We start from the raw sequence: 18,735 nt of genomic DNA, 5'->3' as shown, positions 1-18,735 counted from the left end.
GGAAGAATAGAAAAAGTGAATATTATTCAAGTGGAGAGAAGCTACAGAACAGGGGGATTTTGTGTCCATGAATTACAAAAAAAAACCCGAATATCCAAGTTCAGGTAATAAGGAAGGCAAATGGTATGTTAGCCTTTATTTTAAAGGGAGTGAAATATAAATATAGGGATGGTTTGCTAAAAACTATAAAAGGAACCAGTCAGACCACAGTTGGAATACTATGCCTAGTTTTGATTCCCTAAAGGAAAGATTTGATAGTATTTGAGGTAGTCCAGAGAAGGCTCCCTAGGCTGATACCAGGCATGGATTGACAGTCTTATGAGGAGAGATTCAGTAGGTTGGTCCCATACTCATTAGAAGAATGAAAGATGACCTATTGAAACATACAGGATGCTTAGACGATTGACAGGTTAGATGCAGAGAGGTTGCTTTCCCTTGCAGGAGAGTCCATGGACCAAAGGGCAATAACCTCAGAATGAGGGGCTGCACAATTACGACAGATGAAGAGGAATTTCTTCCGAGGGTTGTGAATCTGTGGAATTCTTTACCACATAGGGTTGCAGAGACTTGGTCATTCAGTACATTCAAGGCTTGGATAGATACATTTTTAATCTGTAAGGGAATCAAGGATTACTGGGGAATAAGACAGGAATGTGGAATTGAGGATTATCAGATCAGCTACGATTTCAGTTAATGACAGAGCAGACTTGATGAGCTCAATAGCCTGTTTTTGCTTTTATATCTTATGGTCTTAAATCAACAAAACACCTTTTTCTGTTGAGCTCCTTTAAATGCTCAACTCCAGCATTCAATTGTAAGGCACAGTCCCGTGGCTCAGTTTCATGAAATTGGCTACTTATATGTGTACCTAAAACATCTGAGTCAGTTAATAAAGACTGCAGTTTCAGCTGGTTCTTTCAATGCACCCTTTGAAAATAAACCTGTTCAAAGCATGCAACTCCAGAATCTTAAACAGCAGATTTCCATTCAAAGCTAACTACCAATTATAATCTGAATTAACCTTGCACAAATTGAAGATTTAGAGACTTTCATACCCAGCAAACTCTCAGACTTCTTTCTTTCCCTTGTTTTTTTCAGTTTTTGCATCGGCCTTTCTTCAGTGTGGCCTGCTGTGCAGTTTGTCTTGTGCTGCTACAAAGCTGGTCTACAGGAATTTATTGCCCACTTATTGCTTTCACTGGAAGCTTGATATATTCTCCGCTCTGAGCTTTCTCCCACGCTTTTGTCATCTTTTGGTATTCGCTTTCTCTACACAGTTTGGTCGATGGGCCTTGAAGCCTGTCATTTTTTTTGCTCCCCATTTCCACTGAGCTTCTTATTTGCCTGCTTCTGGGATTGGAACACTGGGCTAGCCTCGGTTCTCAACCTGTAGCACTTTGCTATCTCTGCAATTTGCTTCAGGGACTCCTTGCCATTTTATCTCCACTTCGGGGGGTCTATGTGATCATTAACAAGCTTCATTAAACATAAAAATGCATTTGAAGGCAAAGTGAGAGAATACATCATCTGGAATCCTAAGGCTCAGGATCCAGCTCATCTGATCTCACATCGTTGATGTGCTCCTTTTGAGCATCCTCATTAACTGTTCTTTTGAATAAAACAGTAATTAAACTTTATTGCATATTATTTATTATTAGTCTGTCGGGCTATTAGTCCCCATTCCTAGTCAGACGTCGATGATGTGTCCTATCCCAAAGCTTGTTTTTCTCACTGTATCTTTGCTAAGGGTTATGAAATGTCATCTTGAATGTCTGCCGTTGCATTTCCACTCCCCTATCCCTCACCTAATTTCCCAGTTCACACTAGCAAGATCTGTCTTGATTCCACATAATTATTCTTTATTTAAATGCTAACTCTTCTGCTGCTCACTCTTCTCTCCATCAAACTGAATGTGAAATGCAATAATGGTATGATCACTGCTGTCTAGGGGTACTTTCCTTAAAGTAATTACATAAGAATTGCACGATACGAGATCTAGAATAGCCTGCTCTTGGGTTGCCCTAAAAAGAACTTCTGTAAGAAACTGTCTTAAAATCACCTTGTCAATTTTCAACTTGTATGAAGTTCCAGCTGATCTCTACACAGGCTGGAGAGAGAACTTCCTTGTTGGAGGCTATTCTTGATTTTACTGATTATGGAACATTTTGGATGGAGGATAACATTGTCAAAGACAGCACTTCGTAAGATTTATGGTCATTTTGAAATGTGTATTTCTATCTCCAGTTAAGTTGCTCATTCTTCCGTAGTGACCCTGTTTGAGGGTAGAGCAGATTCAAGAATAACAAAAGAGATAGAATCACACCATCGTGTGTATCTTTTGTGTCCAACTTTGTTTTTACTTTACACTTTGTCCTCCCAGATAACATTGGCGAGAACGCCTTAATGCAGCTTGAATACCAAACTGAAGCTACAAGGGTTAATAAAACTGTCCCTTTTGAAAACAACTCAAATTAAACAATGCAAATTGAGTTATATTTACTGTGCCTGCCATGCTGAAGCATTCCAACAGGGATAATAAAGGAAGCGAATTAATGACCTGGGAATTTTAATTAGAGATCAGTGAGTGCCAGGGGACTGAGTATAGCCAAAATGTTCCCTGTTCTAATACTGGAGCCAAGCACAACTGCCAAGGTCATTAAGGGCAGCTTGCAGCCTGTGTGGAACACCAAGGGGCCATTGTGTCAGGTCTTACTGCGAGGGGAGTGTGGTTGAAGTGTCCCTCCAGGCTGTGTGTGCTTTAATGACCCAAACTCATTAGCACTTTTTGGGTTTTGTAGGGTCGCCTTGTTGGCCTTTTGCCAACTTCACCATGTTTTGTTTCTTTTCCCTTTCTGTTATAAGTCATATTGGAAATACCTTGCAGCACAACAGTCTACTTAGCCCCTGATAAAATTCTTTAATATGGTCATAATATGTTTTGAACTCAGGCTTTTAAAAGGTCCAATAATATTGTAGGTACCAGTAGCACAAGCTCCATGGATCAATCCACCTTAGTAAGTAGACAAACTGCTAAAAATGATTAGTCTATTGCAGCAGAGTAATGCCTTCAATGGCTTGCGTGGTACAGGTGTCCCTACCTGTGAGCCATGAGACCCGAGTTTGAGTCCCACCAATTCTGGAGGTAATAACATCTCTGAACAGGTTGATAAAAAATATGTATTAATGCCTTTTACCGAAGTGCTGACTTTTTAGTGAAGCATTTGCAGAGCCAAGTGCACAGTGTTTCACAGTGAAGGAAACTATCTTTCATAATGTGAGTTCTTATCCAGGACCCATATGCACAGCTCAGGATCGTATGTCCTGACTGTCCTAAAGGACCTTAGCATCTCTCCTTCAGAAAGGAGGCCATCACATAACTGTTACTACTATTGTCTGGAAAGTGTGCCACAGACAATTTTTATCTCAACAGTGTACGTTTCATAATGAGCAGATGGATCCATCTAGAGGATGCCATATTTCAAGCCATTTCAAAGACAAGCACTAATTGGTCTTGTTAATGAAAGAGATAAGCATTTCCTTGTGATAGCGGCAAGGACTTGACAGCCCAGAATTTAAACACTGGTGACAGTGTTCCTGAGAATGTAGCCGTGCACTTGTTGGTAACCATTTTCTGTCTTCCTGGAGGGCAACAGAATAAGCCTTTGTACACCTATCTCTTATGGTACAGCGGTAATGGGAACTGCAGATGCTGGAGATTCCAAGATAATAAAATGTGAGGCTGGACGAACACAGCAGGCCAAGCAGCATCTCAGGAGCTCCTGAGATGCTGCTTGGCCTGCTGTGTTCGTCCAGCCTCACATTTTATTATCTTATGGTACAGCGTTTGCTTTGCTAACTCTCATATTCTGTGGGGTGGGAAGACACCAGGAGCTGTGACACATAAACACAAGGCTCCTCATGTCCACTGTGCCCTTAGGTAAGAGTGTAGTTCATCTGATTGTGGCCCCTGCTCCACTTTCCTATCTCCTCCCTCTCTCTTTGCAACCTTTGATTTCCTTGCTGATCAAAATCTATCTAACTTCACCTTCTAAATATATTCAATGATCCGATCCCCATTACTCTCCACAAAGAGAATTTCAAAGACCAAAATAAAACCTCAAAGCAGAAAAAAAATCCTCACCCATATTAAAAGCATGAATCCCAACTTATAACACAGCCTCCTAGTTCTAGACTCCAGCATTCCTTGACTTATTTGCTGTGTGATTTGTTCACAACTCACATTGGAGCTTCCCTCTCTTCACTGTCAGCTGCCACTTTTACCATCCATCCCCACCTCTGGCAAAAGCTGCCAAACTCCATGAGTATTCATAAAACCTCATTCCAAATTTTAGCCTATGCATGACCATTTTTGCTTTTAAATAGAGTCATGCCTATAAATCAAAATGATCAGAAAGGGCCATATGGTGCATACTTTGGAATAATTATTAAGTGACAAGTGGCCAGTGCAGAAAAAACTGCTTTGGCTTCAATATTCAATCAATGTTGCAAGAAATCTACTTTGCACTGGTCTGGCCACTTGGTAATTGGTGACATTGGATAATGAGGGGAAGATTAGCTCCATTTAAAGACAACAGTGTTAATTTGACCATGGATCTAGAGGATCTAGGTTCTCAATGAACATTTTGGGTTGGTGTTCACTGATGAGAGGGATGATATGAGTATAGAAATCAGGGACAAAGATCTGTGATATGGTGAAAGAAATTAGCATAAGCTGAGGAGATGCTTAGTGATCTGGCAGGCTTAGAAGTAGATAAATCCCCATGGCTGGATATAATGTATCTCAGGTTGTTGAGTGCAGCAAAAGAGGAAATAGCAAGGGTACTTGCAAAAAATTCTCAACTCCTCTCTGGACATAGGAGAAATGCTGAGGACAGAACTGGTGGTGCCATTATTCAAAAAAGGAGCAGGAAGCTACAAGATTCTAACCTCAGTGGTTCGGAAAATATTGGAAGCAATTCAGAGGGATTGAGTTAATCTGCATTTGGAAAGGCAAGGATTAATCAATAGTCAGCATGGTTTAGTTAACTGTCAAACCTGACCAACTTGATTGAATTTTTCGAAGAGGTGACCAAATGTGTAGATGAGGGCAATGCTTTTGAGGTAATCCACTTTTGATGAGGTCCCACATGGGACACTGTTAAGAGGTGAGAGCCCGTGGGATCGAATGAAATTTGGCAAATTAGATCTGCAGTTGGCTGAGTGGCAGGAAGCAGAAGGTAATGCTTGAGGATTGTTTTTTCTAACTGGAAGCCTCACCAGTGCGGTCCCACAGGAGTCACTGTTGAGGCCGAAGTTGTTTGTGGTTTAGACTTGAATATGGAAGGGTTGATTAGTATGTTTGTAGATGATGCAAAAATTGGTGAGGTGGTAAACAGTGAGGAGGATAGCTTTTGTGTACAAGATGATACAGACAGGCTGCTCAGTGGCAAATAGAATTCAATCTGAATAAATGTGAGGTGATGTTCTTGGGCAGGCCAAAGAAGGCAAGGGATTTCATGATGAATGGTAGGACCCTGGGAAGCACAAAGAATCAGAGGGACCTTGGTGTGTATGTATACGGGTCCCTTATGGTATCCGGACAGCTGGATAAAGTGGCTAAGGAGGCATACTAGCCTTTATTAGCTGAGGCATAGAGTTTAAGAGCAGGGAGGTATAAAACATTGGTTAGTTCACAGCTCTAGCATATTGTGTGCGGTTTTAAATCCACATTATCAGAGCGAAGTGATAGGGCTGGACAGCATATTGAGGAGATTTACCAGGATGATGCCTGGGCTGGAGAGTTTCAGTTTTATTGAAGGAAGATTGTCTGACTCAGGTTGTTTTCCTTAGAGCAGAGGAGAGTGAGAGAGAACATAACTGAAAAGTATAAAATTGAGTGGCATGGATAGGATAGACAGGAAGAAACTTTTCCTCTTGAAGGAGTGATCAGTGACTGGGGGATGTTGACTTAAGATAAGTGGCAGAAGGTTTGGAGGAAATGCAAGGAAGTTGTTTTCACCCAGGAGAAGGTGAGAATCTGGAACTCACTGCAAAGCTTTCAGAAACAAAAGCAAGTATTGATGGAAAGGCAGCATATGTGGAGACAAATCAGAGTTAACATTTTGGGTTTAGTGATTCTTCCTGAGAACTGCAAGGCTATCAGCCAAGTGCTGGAAAATGAGTTTGGAATAGTTAGGTGGTTGTTTTTGACTGGCACAGTCACAATGGGATGAAGGGTCTTTCTCGGTGCTTCAGGTCTCAATAGACTTATTGGTGATGGTTCACTTGGGCAACTTTTTATAGTTCTCTCGAGCAGACACTGCTACATGTATTACATGTATTGCAGATAAAAGAATGCCCATGTTTCCACACTTGTACAGCATACACGGAATGAACACCTGAATGTGCATATCAACACAAACTCTCAAAGACTGGTAAATCATGTTTGCCTGAATTTATGGATTGGATAGAGAGGGTGTGGAAAATGACAGGAAGCGTGGAGTTGAGAGGCAAAGTTGCAGTAGTGACAGCATCATGGGAAGATAGAGCACATTGTGCTAAAAACACTGCACAGTATTCTCTTTCAGTGCAAAATTAATGCTGTGCAAGTTACATTCTATTTGAATCCAAAGGGATATGAATTTCACTCATTTCTTCATTGCACACAAAGTAAAGAAACGAGAAATTAAAACTCTATTTTCTACTATTACTTTCTGCTATTTTCTTTTATGCAGTGAGCTCTTGGGGTGAGAATGTTTTCAGAAGGCAGTCTCAAAACACTGCAGCATAACTCCAATCTTGCGACACACCTCAAAGTTCCAACTTATGCAGCTAACTTTGAAGCCTCCCAAGATTATACAGGAATTATCTTTGAATGTAAACATTTTTTTTCAACTAGTGCAGAGGATTCTCCATGCCCAAAGTATGATACTCTAAGCTGCACTCAGAAACTGTCACCAGCTTGACTGCATAAAATATACTTTCTCATAATGCATATTCTTGAAAAGAAGCCAAATCAGATAGTAAACGGATATTCCCTTTCAAACACTGAAATAGCTGTACAGACTGAAATTCTCTTCACTTCTCTGATGCTTTGCTCTTGCGTTCCTCCCCGATGGCGTTTGCTGTGTTCCTATGCAACAGCATCCCCTCCCCTCAACCCCCCCAACCACCGCACCGCCCCCCAACCACCAATTTGAGAAAAATACACAATGGCAAAAGGGAGAGAAAATTCAATTATCCATCAGTACACAATCAGAAGGCACGTCCTGTATTTCATCTGATTTTACAGCTTAGGAAAATAACTCTCTGATTAACTACACATTGAGTTTGAATGCAGCTATTTAGGAATGAGGCACTCAGGCTTGGAGCGTGGGAAGCAGGGGCTGGAGCCAAGGAAAACAAGATAAGGGAATATGCGAGATGGAGCTGAGTCTCCGAGATTGATTTTGCTGGGGGTAGGGGGTGTTTGGATTTTGGTACTCTATCATGTAAGTGGAAATGCTTTGTTAAATAGACTGTAGTCATTTCTTAAACACAGTTAAAAAGAGAACATATCTGCAAATAATAAAAACCAAAAACTCACGAAGCACACAACAAGACTCAATGTCATCAATCGCTAACCTGAACATAGTTAGGCCATTGCTTCTTTGTTTCTCTTTGCCATTCAATTGGACCTTAACTGATCTGTGCCTGACTCTTTCTACCTGCCTTTGCTTCATACTCTTTAATATGTTTATTTAACAATCTCCATTTTCCAAGTTCCAGTTTCCACTTTGTTCCTGATTTCAAATGAAATGTGAAAAGTTGTTTGCCCTCTGACACGTGCTCCAGAGTGGCTTTTCACCTGTCCATCACAACATTTAATTATTTTGTATATAATGCCAGACTTATTGCTCCACTAATCGAGCTAGAAGATCATTTCATGTTGCTAACACACTGTGAAGGATTTCTGGCCATTAGTCCTAAATTTGGTTTGTTTTGGTTTTAAGCTGCAGCATGTGTGAAGCGGCCAAATCTCAAAGAATAGGAGAGACTGGAAAGATGGATCAAGAAGATTTTATGATTAGCTGACACCAATTTTGTACTGAAGCAGGGGTTTGAAACAAGGGAGCTGAACATTTGTTTGGTTTAGGAGAGATTGAATGAGAATGGGAGACTTGATTTAGACAGAGTGGTGATGCTCTGAGGAGAAAGACTACAGTGGGACAGATTGAGTTAAATAGAAAAATAAGGCTGGTGACAGAAAGAAGAGAGTGGTGGAGATCCAAGTAGGTTTGGCAAATTGGACTCTGTCCAGGAATTAAGAGAGGCATTTGAAGAGTCTCATGAGATGTGGACACTGGTCCAAGGTTTGGACACCACACTGTGTTAGGAGTCCTCAAAATTTGTGCAAAATATAAAAGTGAGGGAGCTTTAGGGATTGAGGAGATGTAACCACTGTCTTGCTCAGATGGTCTTAGAAAGTAGAGATAACAAAATGTGGAGCTGGATGAACACAGCAGGCCAAGCAGCACCTTAGGACCACAAAAGCTGACATTTCTGATGAAGGGTCTAAGTCCGAAACATCAGCTTTTGTGCTCCTAAAATGCTGCTTGGCCTACTGTGTTCATCCAGCTTCATTCTTTGTTACTCGGATTCTCCAGCATCTGCAGTTCCCATTATCTCTGGTCTTAGAAAATGATATTTAGACCAGGCATATTGCTGACGTGGTGCATCTGATACTTTTATTTTTATTCCCTTACCAGCATTCCATTGTTCCTCTTTCTGACAGAGTTAATTCCTTACCCTGCGTATGCCCCCATAAGACTTAACACCCTAAAATACACAAGTAGACATTACTCAAATGAACATTGAGAATGAGTGGCAGGAAGCTATTTAATCACAGAAGCACCACAGCTATGCCTGAAACTGCTATTTCCAGCTGTTTTCCTTGAAAGCACACTTCCATATGCATCTTTGTGATCCGTTTACTCCCGTGTAAATACTGTACTTTTATTTTTGTGCTTTTACAACAGTGGACTGAAATGACAAAGACTTGTTTTGAAACCAAAGTATGGCTGCAGTTTTGGAAATAAGGAACTCAATACATTTCGTAAACTTCATTTGCTGGAACCCACAGACACACAGTGTGCAGATGAGCTGGAGTTGAGAGGTTGTTTACAACTGAATCAGATTGGTTTGTGGACTAGAGACTAATTATCAAGGACAAAGGGTTTTCTGCTTGCCAACAACAGGCTGATTTGTCACTGGGTAGCTGAACAGTTTGAGCTGTGAACAAGACAAAAAAAGAAGAGAACTAGCAGAGCAGCTAACTAGCAATTAACCAGTCTTAGTCCTTAGTTCTCTCCAGTAAGCCACTTTAAACCGAAAGAAAACAAGCTTAACTTCAGCAGATATGCCAAATTGTGACATTGAATTGGATAATCAGAGACATTTTATGAGAGAAACAACCACTGGTCCTTCTATAAATCACTAGAAGCATTCCAAAACCCGAGATTGGAGGGAAATCTTTGGCTTGGCAAAATCATCCCAATAAATGATGTGAATAAAGACTATAGACTTTTAGTTTGCCTATGTGTTTTTCCAAGTATATCTTGGTCCATCCATGTATGTCTGGAAGCAATATAAAGGCTTTATTTCTGATTTGTAGGGATTGCTAAGTTTAATTGTTCACCTGTCACGAGCATCTAACAGTGTATAATAAATAGTGATTTCTGGTTAAGTAAAATAGCCATAGCCCCAGAGAACCATAGGGCTGTTCTTTCATTGGAAAGAGACTGGTGATGAATTTAACCTGAAGGTCACCATGTCTTAGGTGAGGTGAGAGGTTGATAAGAAGGGACCTTGACCTTCATGGTAACCTCAGCCAGTGAAGGAACTGGACTCATGCTGTTTCCAACACACTGCATCACAGACCAGCCAACTGAGCCTTTGTTAGGTACATAAACCTGGTCTGTACTTCCTCTCAATCTGGGGCTGAAAATTGGGTAGTTTGCGCACCTTCTGTATTATTTTTTAAAAAGCTTTTGTGTCAGCTGGAGAATCAGTGGGACTGACTTTCCACGAACTGACTTTCATCAAGTTTGAAAACTTCTCTTACTGTGGCATTCAGTCAGTGATTTGGTGAGAATGGCCCTGACCCTAGTATCCAGTTGACTTTCTGGTGCAGTGTCAGGTAGTTAAGGATGTACCCTAACCATGGGTTCTCGTGCCATTGATTCGATTCCCTACTGTACGGAAACAGGCCCTTCGGCCCAACAAGTCCACACCGCCCCTTGAAGCATCCCACCCAGACCCATCCCCCTATAACCCACACACCCCTGAACACCACAGGCAATTTGCATGGCCAAACCACGTACCCTGCACATCTTTGGACTGTGGGAGGAAACCGGAGCACCCGGAGGAAACCCACGCAGACACAGGGAGAATGTGCAAACCCCACACAGACAGTTACCTGAGGCTGGAATCGAACCCAGGTCCCTGGTGCCGTGAGGCGGCAGTGCTAACCACTGAGCCACCGTGCCGCCCCAACATGTTGGGCACCACGTATTGGGAAATCTCAAGAAAAGTGCATGTCGATGGTGAGAAATTCACCAGTGGGTCAGCTTACGTTCCCATTGAGACAGTTAGAGGACAAAGATGTTGTTGGTGATAGGCATTCATCAAAATTACACTGAGCTGTCAGTTATGACACTTGTAAAATGAGACTTACTGAGACCCCGTCTTTCTTCCTTGATGTTGTTTGTGGATCTTGCTGTGTAAAAGATTTTCAGCCATGCTTCTCACATCGCAACAGTGACTGCACTTCAGTGGTAAATATTGCCAAATGAGATTTCTTTGAGACATCCTGAAGGTGTGATTTGTGCTATAGAGATACACACCTATCCTCTTTTTTACATTTCTAATTAGCAGTGTTGATTTTTGGGGGTTTTATAGGTACATTTTGCCATCAAAACCACATTGGAAAATCCCAAGTCCAATTAGCAGTTTGTGCTGTGCTGGAATATCACACTAAAGGCAGTCAAAGCACCCCCAAGATTAGAGATATAAAGTAATTAGCCATAGTTGCTCACCACTAATAAGCCCATGTATGTGTGAGGCTCAATCTCAGAGTGACTTAGTGTCTGTGTGTGAGCTGAGGACTGTATCTGGCTCTGATGCCTTCCATAGTTGAATAGTATGCTGACCCTCATTGCCTAGCCTTGTACATACACGTGGACAAGATGGCCAGGTGGCAACTGGTAACAATTTCACGACTGAGACCACAACATTTTAGGTGCAAGGGGAGAAAGAAATTATTAGGGAGGAGAAAATGGAATCAAATTGAATCAAGTGGGTTAAACGAAACCCAATGCAGGGGTTGGGGGGGGAGATAGTGAAATAAATATTTGCAAGTAAATGTTACTATGGAAAAACTTAAAACAATCACCAAAATGTTCAATTATATCATTTTGAAAATTCCTCAACCAGTTCTTTCAATATTAAGATTGTCCACCTGGAGAAGGTATAATTCGCATTCACATGGTACAATGCGAGTTCGGCCTTTGAGCCCCTCCCTGTGCGAAGTTTAGTCTTGCAAGTGAGCTGCCATAGGTTGGGCACCGTGTAGAGGCAAATGAGCTGCCCAGGATAGGGGAGGTGGGGCAATGTGGTGAGCAAGGCTCAGGGACAGTTCTTGCAGCAAAAGGGGCACCACCAGAAAGTGAACTCTTAATGAGTGTATTTATTGTTGTAGTCTTGCTTGGCCTTGGCAGGATTGATGGAAGAAGTAATGAGTTTTAAACCCGTGAACTCCCAGAGGCAAGGAGGCATTTCAGTAGCATTGGATTGATAGGGTCTGGTTTTAATCGCCACTGGAACCAAATAAAGATTATTGCAATGATATAAAGCAGCTGACGTGGTAGAGTAATTACGGCAGCGCAGGGACATTTCGAATAATTAAAACAGTGGAGGCAGTGTTTTGGAACATTATCTGCCCAACAAGCGAAGATTAAACACAAAGAATGTTTGTTTTTGAGGAATCGGAGTTAATCGTGCCCTCTGTCTTGCTGCGCCTTCTCCCCAGCACTCACAGGGAATCAGATTGTTGAAGTCCAACACCAGCTGTTTCCTGTTAACAATCTGCCGGTTGAGGATGAGCTGACTGTTTGCATTTGACTCAGAATCACCACTCCCCTCCCCCTCAACTTTGTCCCTCACTGAAGGCCATACAGTTTCTTTAGCTAGCTATTCTCCCTGGCTCCAAGGAGCAATATTCCTCTTCTGAAGCAGTTATTCTCTTGGACTATTTACGTTGCCATCATCTCTATTCACAGTGCGTGCTTCGCAGGTTGAGCCTTTTTGGTAGCTTTCCAGCTCTCCCTACCCTTGTTCGTTGATCAAAGACAATGATTTTCAATCAACTCACTGACTCAGTCACCATCTGAAAGGCAATAGCTTTAGTCTTCCTGTTATCATCCCAGAGCTTGCGATACTTACTTGTTTTCCATGGATTGCATAGAATCTCTACAATGTTGAAGCAGGCCATTTGGCCCATCGAGTCCACACCAACCCTCCGAAGAGCATCACAACCAGACCCATCCCCTACCCTGTCCCTGTAACCCTGTTTTGTGAAGATGCTGTAAATCAGGAACTAAAACAGAAGTTGCTGGAAAAGCTCCGCAGGTCTGGCAGCATCTGTGAAGAAAAGTTAAAGTTAGCATTTCGTCTGCTGCCAGACCTGCTGAGCTTTTACAGCAACTTCTGTTGTCAGACCTAATACTAACATTGCTAAAGTCTTCACTTTTTGAGTGAAGTGATACCAGTTTTTTAGTTTTCTCTTAGATCACTCTCTGTTATTTCCAAGAGGGAATAAACAGTCATTCTGGACCAGTGAAAGACCAATATACTATGGGAATTGAGACCAGTGTACAACACTGAACCTCAAACCAGTAACACTGGTACTAGACTAGTAACACTGGACTAGTAATACAGGTCCTTCCACTAGGAACACTGGTCAAGGAGCCTGTTGTGGTATAATGTGCTGGAGATGTGCATTAAGGCAACAGTCTGTATGCACTAAGTGTTACTGTCTGTAAACGCTGATTCATTGGAAGCTTCAGATGGATTTTCCATGTTTTCTTGGGGTCTAACATATAGATAAAGAAGTCTGTATGTGTGGAAATTTGTGCTACAGCGGGTGTATGTGGCAGCATCAATTGTGGCACTAATTTATGGATTTGAGAGATACTTCCTTAAGAATGGAAGTTAATATTTGAGCCTGATGACTCTTCATCAGAACTGTTAACAGCTCAGAAAGAGTGGTACTTGTTTAGGTTTTGGAATTGGTTCTGAGGAAGGGTCACCAGACCTGAAACAATAACTCTGATTTTTCTTTCACAGATGCTGCAAGATCTACTGAGCATTTCCAGCAACTTAGTTTTTGTTACTGATTCACAGCATCCACAGTTCTTTTGGTTTTTATTTACAATTTTAAAGGTGTTAGATATGCCCTAACATGGTCAGCCCCTTTTAATGGGAATAGTGCATGTACTGTGGAACTGTGTATCAATTATGTAACATGTTCAGAGTCAGCTTAGGCTCAGGATATTCTATCTTTTCATACTATTGTCACCGAGGATCGGCAGAAAATGAATTAATAGCAGAGCAAGTTGACTATTCATGAGCTGACTGCTCTAGGTAAAGGTGTCCACTTTGGAGGGTCAGGAGATTCAAAGCCACTTCTGGAACATCGCACATCCAAACTGACATTTCAGTAAGTTTCTGAGGGAGTCATGCATGGCAAGTGTGGCTGTATTTTTTAGTATGTGACTTCAAATGGTCTATCAAGTGGATGCAAAATGTTCTGTACTGTTTGGAAGGAAGCAGGGGAGATCTCCCAGCTGGTTATTTATTATTGCTTGTTGGATCTGCCCCTCTGCAAATGGATGCCTGTATTTGCTGCATTACGACAGTAATAATTTGGTAAAGCATGTTGGTATTGTGAAAGACTCTGTAGAAATGCAAGTCCGTCTCTTTGTAAACAGATCCAATATTGAAAGGACCTGAAGTGAGACTCAATGCTTGGCTATCTAGTGAGGAGCTTGGCTATCTAGTTGTTGCCTTCACAGCCTGTTTCACTGGGCCAACATGCAGACAGCAGCTCTAAGAAAGATAAATATCACCATATGCTATCATGCCACATGGTATATAGTGATCCACAATTTCACTTGGCTGAAATGATGTCTCTTTGGTAGCCACTAGGCCTAATTGTATTTTCTGTGTTCCTTCCCACTAGTTGGAGAAATCACTCAAGGTTGAAGTTTCTGAGTGGGAGCAAAAAGGGACTGAGTCAAAGGCTGTATCAGATCTCCGCCGTCAATTTGAGAACGAAGAAAGGGTTTATAGGCGAAAGCTTCAGGCATATCAAGATGGACAACAGCGTCAGGCTCAACTTGTACAAAAGCTTCAGGTTAAGGTAGGAAGAGAACAGACTGCAATTTGCAGTAAGGTTAAAAGTAGACTCTCAAATCAGAAAGTGAATGTTGGAATGGAGAGAGAGAGAGTAATGAATCTTGTCAAATTGTAGAGAAATTGGCAACTGAGAAAAGGCACGTGTACAACGAGACATTTGGAATTAGTCCCAAGAAACCAGAACCTGGCGTCAGTCTTTATACCGTGGTGCGATCTTTTGTTTATAGCAACCATCAACAATGAAACTGCATTGAGAAATGAGGGAATGGAACATAGGCTTAGTGAAAAGTAGGTTGGTAATTGTGTAAATTGTTAGAGTGTAATGGTGTCTCAATTCTGGAGTGTGAGGGCATGTCCTGAAGAAAAGAGAGAATTTGATGCAAAACTCTGATGGTAGGGCAGGATTTAATGCCTTCTGCTCAGGTGAGTCTGGTGTTTTTAATGGGGCTTGGAGCATTCTGTATGCACCCAGCTGCTTTCTCACCTCTCGCCCAATTTCACCGTATGGTGGGAAGGCTTGTGGCTGGCCTTCCTGAGCTGCTGCCAGTTGATGTTATTAAATGTGCCAATAAGCACCATAAGACAGCCTGATGATAGTACCATTCACCCTGTGGTAAGTGCTGTGATAACCGTGCAGGAAACCCACTGAGCTTGCTCACAGGATTCTAGTCAGGAAGATGCGGACGATTGGTTGGGTGGACAGTAGCCCTTCATTTAAAGGATCTGGCACCTGGAAGGGACGGTCTCACTTGGCCTTATTGCTGAGCCACTCCCCACTGGCAATTTTCCTCTCTCCATGGTCCTCAATCTTAGCTTACATGGCCTGGGTGTTTTGTCAGTCCCCAGCTTCTCCCTGTAGTGCATTACTGGCATTAACCACAGTTGGCTGCCAGTTTATGGTTGTGGGGGTTTCTATCCTCTGACCTCCCCCCAAAAAAACCCCAGGGCTCATGCTCCTGGGAACACCCACCACAGGAGGCATGTGTCACCCCAGAGGATGTGTTAAGCGCACTCACTGACTCTTCAGTTATTGGACTAGACCCTAATCCCATCCCAATGCTGATGCATTTAAATACTGCTTGCAGTTTTGAGAAGATTTGTAGCTCAGGTTGAGGTTCTGGATGTGAGTTTGCTTCCAGCTCAGCGAGCAAACTCACATCCAGAACTGCTTGCAGTGTTTCCACACTACCACAATTTCACCAGTGTGGGTGGGATGGGGCTTTTCTGCCCAAAACAGAATTTCGGCAACTTACAAGCTTTCTTGAGATGACTCCCAAAACTTGTTCTTTGGAAATCTTAAAGAGTACAGCTGATGCAACGTATTCCTTTAATATTTCTGCCATATCTTCCGAGTGCCTTGTAATCTGATCTTAAGCATCTTTCAATGGCTTGGCACTGTCCATGTAGTCCACTGCCTCATAATGCAGACTTTTCTCATGGGAAACACCAAGTCATTACTGCACAGAAGGTGGCCATTCTGCCCATCGAGTGAATCACTACCACAATTATCCACATTTTATATTAATTAATGCAGTAGCTTGTTTTTTCCTTTAGTTCGATCATTGGCAAAGCCAGCATTTGTTGCTGATCCATTTTGCCATGCGACTGAACGGCATTCCAGGCTATTTCAATAGGAAGCTAATACTCAGTCACGTTACTGTGAACCAAGAGTTTGAAGAAAGAGTAAGGATGTTGGGTTTCTTTTTACAAAGGACAATAATAAATCAGATGAGTTTTAAGAACGGTGAAATGATAATTGTCATTAATGATCACCATTGCTCAGACCATCTTGATATTCCAGATTGATGAATTGAATTTAAATCACGCTCACTGCTATTTCAGATTTGAACTCTTGTCTCAAGAACATGAGCCTGGGCTTCTGGATTAACAGTCTGGTGAATTTACCACCATATCACTACTTGCCGGCATTTTCCTGGCACCATCTCTCCACACTGAGGTTTCTTTAACTGTCCATTGTACTTGCTCTTGTTTGCCTGGGTGCAGGTACTTTAAGTTTACCTCTTAGTTCGGCTTTGTACAGAACCAGTTTGACAACTTGGCCTCTCTTTAGCTCACACTCTTCTTTTCAGTTAGCTTTTTGATGTTGTAAATTTCTCCTAAAATGGCACCTTTTATATTCAACATCAGTTGTCCCTGGCAGAGTTGACCTGTTTTGGGCAAGGTGTAAGGCATAGACAAGTGATGGTTGGAGTTGTGGTAAGAGTAGGCAGTGCGGAATGTCTGAGCTGCAAGAGAAGTTGCCATCTGAGGTGTTGCGACAATTGTAAGGTAATGAAAGCCAGTGTGGGTGAGAGTGTTGCGAGCTGGAGATGTCTGCAGTGCAAGTGCGTGGGGAGAGTAGTTGAAATGTGGAACCTGATTCCTACTTCGACAACACTGATGAGATTACTGAATCTTTATTGGCGGTGTCACCAAATTCTGGCAACCTCTTACACTGAAAACCTCAGCGAATATGTGTTGTGTGAAGGACTCTCTTCCCCATGACCCCAACCCTGTGACGCTCAAGCATGCTTGGAATCCAATAATCTGTTTGACAAGTTTCGTAATCACTTCTCTGTGCACGCATTTGAGTTCTCTCTTCCGCAAATACTGCATCAGCCCTTGAAGGGAAGCTGGCTGCTTTAAAGACTCAGAAGAGTGAGATGTAGCCTACTGCGTGCATTAAAATAGCCCCTCCCTCCCATTACCACTTCACCCACACCCAGCCCCAAAACTCTGTGTATGTAACGTGCATTCTGAAGCATGATAACGAGATCCCAGTGCCAGTCTAAGTAGACACTCAGCCCACCTGAACTCTGATTTTTAGTACAATTAAATTCTTTTGGGACTTGAATTACGGACAAATGTGGCCATATTCTGATGTAAGTTTGAAATGATCCACTCCTTTGTAAATTTGTTCTCAGGGGAATAAATAGTTGGTTTTGCAGAAATAAGTATCTCTGAAAACTTTTGGAGAAGTTTTACAATGCGCCAATTTTTAAGCCTGCAGCCTGCATACTTGGTATCACACTGGCACTGAAATTGATATATCACGTTACTCATTTGAGTGATAGGCAGAATATACTCTTGGCTTAATAATGGCAGCCTCCAAGTGGTGAACACTGCTCATGTTTCTACTGTATAATAACAGCATGAAACAACTAACTTTAGCTGTTGCTCGCTCTGAGATACTTTGCTCTTCCAGAGTAATCCAAGCTGTGCTGAGCACCCTTCAGGACTAGAGTTCATGGGTTATGGGTATACTTTGAGAAATGACCTAATCAGGTTAGACATTATCCAGATTGTATCAAACATCGCATCCCTTTGGCTGCTCCAACCAACCCATACTTGGGAAACTCACAACTGTGTGTACAACATTACATGCAGTTCCGCAATTGGGCAGCATATGCTAAACGAACCTGATTGTGTTTGTCAGCATAATACTTCACAATTTTGGTTTGTCAGTCAGGCTGTCAGTGTGGTGCACTTATGCATGCTGGAAACTTCATATTTTAACACAAAGGACTATGTTCTTTGAAGACATAACGTGTAAACACCCACTGCACCTATTTCCACTCAACCAAACAGGGAAAAACCACTACCTGATTAGTTCCTCCAGACAATTCCTTGGACTACCAGAGTTAACTTGCCTGTTTAAAAATTAAACAAAACAGTTAATTGGCCATCACCTTAACTACTGCATTCTTCATGGCAAAATCGCTAACAATAAACGTTCTCCTCTGTACAGTATAAATGTTGCTTCCCTTTTCTCTGGTATTTCATGCAAATTTTCCTGAAGAGTGCAAGATAAAAAGTTTTGACAAAATGCATCTTCTGTTAAGTGGAATGATTGGTCTATTCAGCACACCTTGTTTATAAACTGCTCAACTCCTGAACTATTAATGAGAAGGTTAACACCAGTTAAAAAAAAAGAAGCTGCTGTATTTGAGTGGGCCTGGGATCTATGGTCATAATGGTTGGAATTGAGGGTTGACATCTGAGTTATTTGGTGATTAGGTGATGTCGTTAATGGGTTCAGTACAGTACAACTGGAGGCCATTCAACGTACAATGGCAATGCAAGCCCCCAGAATGTTTACTTCTCAGAAAAGAACTCTCCAATAATATTCATTTCCTGTACTGCTGCAAAATATTTATTAAAGTGAATATGCGATTTCCTTTCAAAAATTAGCATTGTTTGAAAGTGTAGCAGAACAGGTTCAGTGCATTCTAGAATGGAGTAAAACATTGTAGAAAAAAATTTCTCATGTTCCCACTGGCT

At 41.8% G+C, this 18,735-nt stretch overlaps 1 protein-coding gene across 1 annotated transcript in view; it reads left to right on the top strand.

Moving 5' to 3' along the window:
- crocc2 (ciliary rootlet coiled-coil, rootletin family member 2) overlaps window positions 1-18,735 on the top strand; it is a 270,040-nt gene that overhangs the window by 48,947 nt on the left and 202,358 nt on the right. The window contains exon 4 of the mRNA XM_048542456.2: window positions 14,279-14,458. Within this exon, the coding sequence (XP_048398413.1) occupies window positions 14,279-14,458 (180 nt within the window). The remainder of the gene's footprint in view (window positions 1-14,278; window positions 14,459-18,735) is intronic.

The sequence above is a fragment of the Stegostoma tigrinum genome, chromosome 14 (genome assembly GCF_030684315.1).
Source record: "Stegostoma tigrinum isolate sSteTig4 chromosome 14, sSteTig4.hap1, whole genome shotgun sequence".
NCBI lineage: Eukaryota > Metazoa > Chordata > Chondrichthyes > Orectolobiformes > Stegostomatidae > Stegostoma > Stegostoma tigrinum.
Note: the sequence above shows the minus strand (reverse complement) of the source record. Positions and strands in the feature narration are given on the sequence as shown.